This window comes from Dioscorea cayenensis, chromosome 9 (assembly GCF_009730915.1).
Source record: "Dioscorea cayenensis subsp. rotundata cultivar TDr96_F1 chromosome 9, TDr96_F1_v2_PseudoChromosome.rev07_lg8_w22 25.fasta, whole genome shotgun sequence".
NCBI lineage: Eukaryota > Viridiplantae > Streptophyta > Magnoliopsida > Dioscoreales > Dioscoreaceae > Dioscorea > Dioscorea cayenensis.
In genome coordinates this window covers 28139397-28146515 of record NC_052479.1, presented here as the reverse complement: position 1 = coordinate 28146515, position 7119 = coordinate 28139397, and the positions used below count along the sequence as shown (strand labels likewise).

The following is a 7119-nucleotide window of genomic DNA, read 5'->3' as shown; positions in this document are numbered from 1 at the left end:
GTTCATACATATAGGAGTGTGTGTGTATATCTTTCTAAGAAAAAAATTACGTAACCATTAAATAATGTAACAATTGACAACAACAATAACAATGACAAGCCGTTAATACAAACTATTATGGGTATGTAATGTAACAATTGAGCAGGACAAAAATTGCAAAGCAAGCACAAGGACAGTTCAATAAATGATGCACAGATCGCAAGTACAACTTCAACAATAATAGGCAATCTTTAAAAACATGAATATTTTATGGAAAGTTGAGAGCAACCAAAATCTACCTATAGGAAGCATCCAACAATCTTTTCATCGTCAAGCCTGGATCGCCACCCCAGCCAAGTAAGTCTTGCTTTCCAGCAGAAAGAAAAGTAGCCAAACATTCTGTTGCATTCTATAATTCATATGGTTTTAAATACGTCGACAAGAATAACACATTTGAAGAGGGAAATTCAAAAACATATAAAGAAAATATCATACAGTAAGAGTTTTGGGATGGTAATATTTACCTGCATCTCACCATGATCGTGAGATTCAAGAAGAATTTGAACGGCGGGATGGAAGCAAATCTCAAATACAGCTTTCACTAGATCAATAGGAGCATTCTGCCAAGACATGTCCAGTTAGTTTATAGTCTATGCTTCAACACAGGGAATCCACAGAACAAGGATATGCTGCCAGAAGAAAATTGCTAATATTTCCATTTTAATATTAAGATATCATACTTTAAGTATCATTGTCAAGGGATGAAGTCAATGACTAATCCTTCAGATTGCAGCTGTGTTTGATGCATGCAATGGATAAATTTGTTAATGAAGGATACGACCAGGTTTCAATTTGCATGACTATTGAGCCTTACTTTTCTATATTGACTTATGGATGGCACAACCATAAAATGAAAGAGCATGCACATCCTGGAGCATTTTTTATAGCCTGAGAAGATAAAAGACATTTGTCAATCAAGAAGCCTTACCAACCCAGATAAACAACACTCCCATAAAACATATTCTACTAGTCAGGGAACACATGTGAAATGAATTTTGAAAACTTTGGTAAGTAACACATGCAAATATGAATTTGTGACATATATATAGTACAAAAGGAGAACAAGATCATTATTAGATGCTGCCAAAGTGGGTAGCTACGCCTAGACATGAATAGTTTGGCAGAATGAAATGATGGGAATTGCAAAATGGGGACTATGAAGTGTGATTCCTTGGTGAGATTGGATGTCGGAAAATCAAGTATTGGCACAGTGCAAGACTGGACACCACAAGATCGGAAATTGACATAACATGGTAGAGTCAAGATAAGAGAAATCTGCTGTGCAACCACAAATGAAACATTCAACTGCAGCTATTCAAGTGTGGCTACCAAGTATAGTTGTATGAGACTGTGCATGGCGTAGTAAGATGGGTGAGGAGGACTAGAGTTTGGTTGGCATGCAATCAAGTTGGTATCGTGATGCAAGCAAAGAGGTTCAACCTTGGAGAGTCTCAGTGTCTCACAATAAGCAACAAAGGGTCAAGGTGACGAGAAATAGTGATCACAGGGACTTGTATGGAGAAGTTGACCAGTGAGGAAAATCATGCATTGGGATAATCTAGATAAAAAGGAAAGCATTTCTTTCATAGGCAAGGAAAAACTATAAAATTGAAATGTATCTGAACTGATTTATCTATATTCATAAACTTCTTTCAATAAAATATTTCTCCCTCATTTCATTAGTTCTTTAATGCATTCATCAAACTTTGATAACTTTTCACGGTTAGACCATTCTGCTACAATCAATGGTTTTGCCAAGCATTCATGTCAAAACAAAATATCTTTACTCAACACTTCAAAGCATCAATGCTGATGAAGGGGATCTGAAACCTGCACCCAAAACTTGAGTATCTGTTGGAGAGAGTTGGTTCTATGGATGCTGATGGTTCATGACCGGATTTAGTCAAACGACCAATTAATAATATAAACTGCTATAAAATACATCATCAGTAAAGTCTATTTGAAGCCAATATACAATTGCATGGTAAACTTGGCTAAGCAGTGATAGTTGTTGTTAATTGCAGAAAAATGATAGAAGACATGAAAATTGAAGGAATATTACTTTTACATTTGCAAGGGGAAGAGAGAAGGAAACAACACAAAACAAGTAAGGAAAAACACAATTTCATAATTTCAGTTTAGTCTTCCTACTTAGTTAAAGGAGAAACTGTTAAAAAACAGAAGCGGCACCATATTGTATACATGCAAAAGTGATTTTGTAGGGCAGGCATGGAGAATTTCTTCTGTAGTCGGGAAAAGGTTGGAAGCAAGGTGTTGTAATAGGTCAGAATCTCATACATTCAATCAAGATAAATCAAGTTACATATTGGACGAACATAAAATAGATTCAAGAATGGGATTTGGCAATGGAAACATATTATGAATAAATGAATTTCCTGCTTCTATTAGATTTTAAACAAGTAGAAGAAAATTCAATACTTATTATCTATTGAACCAAACATAGCCTGATAGATGCAAACCTGATTTTTTATTGTCTATGTACTACATATTATGCAAATGAAGCACCTTATTTCATTTGAAATAGTTGAGGGATTAGGTTGGTTCAAGATGATGTAGAAACGTCGGATTTCAAGACTTACAAATAAATAGTCCCTTACAGAGTTACAGACAGATGGGAGTTCATCATTTACATAGTTTTGGTCTTGGCACAAATCAATTTCTATAATTGGCCAGTATAACACTGTCGAACCAAAAGTCCTGCAGACAGTTAATGTTTGCACCAAAGTCTAGGTGGCTAACCAAATAAATTATATAATTTACAGTACAAACAAGTGGACAAGGAGAACCACTCAAGTAACAGAATGAATTTAAATTAGGATTCAACAGAAAAGAACTTAGAATAAAATCGAAGGTTTAAGTTTACAGTTTGAACTTTCAGTATAATGGTAGCATTAAACAATAAACATTTGAAAGCAGGTATAGTATTCATACTTGTTCTTCTGTGATCTGAAGAAAGGCAATAGTATAATACGCCAGTTCATTAATCCTCGTAGCAAAAACCTAAAGCAATCAACTAAAATCAATATCACATTCTCTAAAGAAACCAATATTAACAAAATGATGAAGTCCTACAAAAGTAAGTAATGAATATTAAGAGAGACACACCTTTGCAAACTTGGAGTTGCCCACAATAGTCAACAAGAGCTCAAATAACTGAGACAAAGTAATGATTCGTAAGTGCAAAAGAATAGATATCAGCTTCGGGAAAAAGAAAAGAACATGCATCATATTTAATACTGAATATCAACATATAAAGCATCAGCCCAAAGAGATATCTGCGACACCAATAAATTATCAAAACATCATCATAAAAGTATTGCATATGACACCCAGAGCATGTTCCACAGTCAAGTCAATCATTTATCGCGTTGCTAAATTATAATCAATACAAAAAGAAGCAAGCATTAGAATTGCATTTCCTCTTCAGATAAAATCATAAAAGTCATCCATGAGTGCTAAAATTGCAATCGAGGAAAAGAAAAAAAAAAGTCAAATTCCCACATTCTGTCTTATAAAAGTCATACATGAGCATACTGTCTTGAAATGCACGGTCAACTCTTATTTAGAAGTAATTGCACCAATGACCCTCTATACAAAAGGTTGCCATGTCACATCATTCCTCCCTCCATCTCTTTTCTTCTCCAACTAGATCATGCTAGCTTGTGGCTAAAGAAAAAAAGGCTGAGCCACATCAGGAAAGAATACCACCAGAAAGGTGGGTGATAGGAAAAGTTTAGTAAAAGGAAGCACTCTGTGTGGAATTCCCATCTGGCAAGGAAAAATGAAACACACAGGAAACACAGTCCAACATCAGGAAAGCTAGATACATGAGCATGGGTCTTATATGGCAAGTCAGCTTCCAACATGACCAACATATAGAGAAGGAAGGAAAAGATCGAGAGGGGAGAGTGGTGTTGGTGGATGAAGTAGGAGATAAATGATCAGCAGCCTGCGAGGAACAAAAAAGGAGCAAGGAAGAAAAAAAGGGAAAAAATGTAAATGGAGAAATAATGTGGTAGGTCATCATAGAAAAATATATTGCTGCACCACATTCACCCTGACTCAAACCCCTTCTTCTATCTAATACTTATGCCTATATTTTCTCTATTCACTCCCTCACTCTACCTTACTTTCTGATTTTAGATTCTTACAATAATCTTCACTTCTTGGAGCCAAACACTTTCAGCATTTCAAAAACTGGAAATGAAAGCTTCTCTCTGAAAATAGAAATAGAAATAGAAATGAAAATTGAAAGAAAAAACTGCTTTACAAAAGAAACACAACATCTGTATTTTAAGAAAAAAATCATTACCTTCCTGGTCATTGCATAATTAAGCAAATAAAACCCTAGATTCCACTCGAAAAGCAAAACAAGTTTGAAACAAAGAAGACTTAAGTGACTATGTCTGGGAATCGATACAAACATAATTAAAAAAAAAAAAAAGGTCTAGTGCACCAAGTTTCATTCTCTTCATGACTATGAGAACATCAATCATAAACCAAATGGAGATTCTCTTTCAGATTTGTCCAAGAAAACAAAGAACAGAATACGTTGTTCAAAAGTAACATATCTTCACCTCTGATCTTGGGCAAACAACAAAAAAAAAAAAAGAAGAGATACATCATAAATACTTCCTTCCAATTTTACACAAAGGACATATTGATAAGCAACATGAGCAGTGTTTACTTATTTTCATAAAGAAATTAAATCTTTACTCATATACTACAACAGATGCATTTCTGCATCTAAAGCATCTAACATTCTAGGATTTTATTAGTTGCATTGCAGATAGTTTTTAATAGTTGACAGATTGACATTCAAATATGCAATCATTCGTGAGTTTTAAAGATATTGGTTCGAAATATCTGTCTCTTAAACATGGAAGATTCTGCTGCAAACCATAGCTGATTAATTACATCTGAAACAATAACTTTCAGATTATTTCCTCTTCCATTTCAGTGTCTTTTGTTTTATAAATGGTGAGCAACAGAACTGAAGTCGGGAATAGTTCATATGCACGATACACAAAACACAAGTTGCATTTCATATGAAAATTCTACCTGAATAACAAATGACTCGAGACTTTTTTCAGCACCATCAGAATCATATGTTCCTGAATGAGGATCCTCGCTACCTTGGATTGCTGCTAGCTGATATACTTTGAGAGAGGAAACAACCATCTGCCATAAAGGTGCAACAATGACTGGACCAAAATTGAGTTGTCAACTTCATGGACAGTTTACGTATAAACCATAGAACCATTTAAAAGGTACAACAGATATTAAACTCAAGATGAATGGAGTATAATTACTGGAAAATTGGGCTTTCAACAGGCTCGGAAAATTCTGCACTAGCTGGAGCAAACATTTTAGTACCTGATCACAAGCCGGATTAATCATCAAATAAACTATCATTGAGCCATCAATCATCATATTAATGAACTACGAGGTATCTACCTCCATCCTAATGCCCCAGTCATCAGGATCTTCAGGCTGTACTGGAGGTTGTAAAATTACAGAAAATTGTTCCAGCAATGAATTAAGCATGGGTGTCATCACTGTTATGACTTCAGTCTGGAGCATTAGTATTCACATATATTCGATGGTCACTTCCATGTTTTAAAATGGTTCAAGAGACAAATATTTCTCATATATGAAAAGCAAGGGATAAACTCTACCTTGTATACACCAGTCATTGATCCCAAAACAGAAATACAAGGTGCATAATTTCAACAGCTTTTACGCATGAGATTTTTCATATGACTGTGAAATGAAATAACAACAAAAGATTGGCATTAGAGCATTAAAGAGTACATAACCAAGCTTTCACATTCCCAAAATTTAACATTAAAATAAGCACATGAATTGGGACATATCATTTAATTTGAGGCAACTTGCCCAAAGCTGAGGCGACTTTTAAAATTAAATCAGTCTCTCCCTCCTAGTGCTCACTAAAACAGATAGACAAACTAATTTGACATAAAACCAGCAAAACTAAACAAATGGTTACTTAGAAACTGAGAATATTGATTAAACTAATCCAACAAGCACATAAGTAATTGAGTGATTGGTCTAGATAAAACAGTAAAGGAGGAAAATGTCCTAAATAGCTCACATTTGGAGATGATAAAATTTTTTGCAAGTGTGGAAACAGAGCAGGAACTAATTTTGGCACTAAGGTATCATCCAAATCACCCGAGAGAAGAGCCAAGCATCTTAGCGATCCACGGACTGCATTGGAGAGGAATTGTTAACAAAAATGAATAGAAGATAAGAATATAATTAAGTTGTTCTGAAATAACGAGCAATACAGACTTAGCATGAGAATTTAAGCTATAAAGCTAATGAGGGGTAACTAAGGCATGGTTGATAATTTACTCCATCGATATTGTTTTGACCACTAATTAGCTGCAATAAGGCAGCAACTCAGGCCAATCCTCTGGCCAATCATAATGAGCAATGGAAGCTAGCCATATAACAGCTGGTTTTTTCCAGGGATCATCTAGAGATGGAAGCAATAGTTGGCGTATAGATCCTGATAATCAAAATGGTTCAGAATATTGATTCCATGTGCTTCCTACGTGCTGATAATTAAATTTATCATATAAAATCAAAAGAGAACAATAAATTGAGACAATCCAGAAATCAGCCAGTTCATAAACTGTGCCAATTGCATAATGTAGAAACTTAACAAAAGGTAAGTTCCCACAATGCAACATAAACATAAAATCATAATCTTCTAGTGATTTTTTTTGGTTCTGCATCAAAAAATCCATCTCATAAACTTCTGTAATAAAAATTTACAAAGATCCATGTAATTTTCTTCTTTATTACTTCAAGAAAAACCATCCTTCTTTACTTCAACTTTAAGAGGGATCCATTCATCAATCATATCGGCTAGACCACAGCTTCAAAAAGAAAAGCGTTTATCAGGAAGAAATGGCACAAACAACAGACCTTCTCTTCAGCTGAAACAACAGGATGCAAAAAGTTCCTTCATCTTCTTGCCAGTGCCTTTATGAACTGCTTTAACAGGACAGCCGCCAGGTATCAAGTGTT

General features: G+C 34.8%; 1 protein-coding gene across 1 annotated transcript; it reads right to left on the bottom strand.

Moving 5' to 3' along the window:
- Positions 1-265: 265 nt before the first annotated feature.
- On the bottom strand, positions 266-5774 carry LOC120268636 (importin-9-like; the record flags this gene model as incomplete). Its single annotated transcript, XM_039275950.1, has 9 exons — positions 266-388; positions 504-599; positions 720-746; positions 2992-3060; positions 3166-3213; positions 5122-5264; positions 5373-5436; positions 5518-5634; positions 5739-5774. Coding segments are annotated over 9 exons (714 nt in total), but the record flags the coding sequence as incomplete, so codon positions are not given.
- Positions 5775-7119: the final 1345 nt, after the last annotated feature.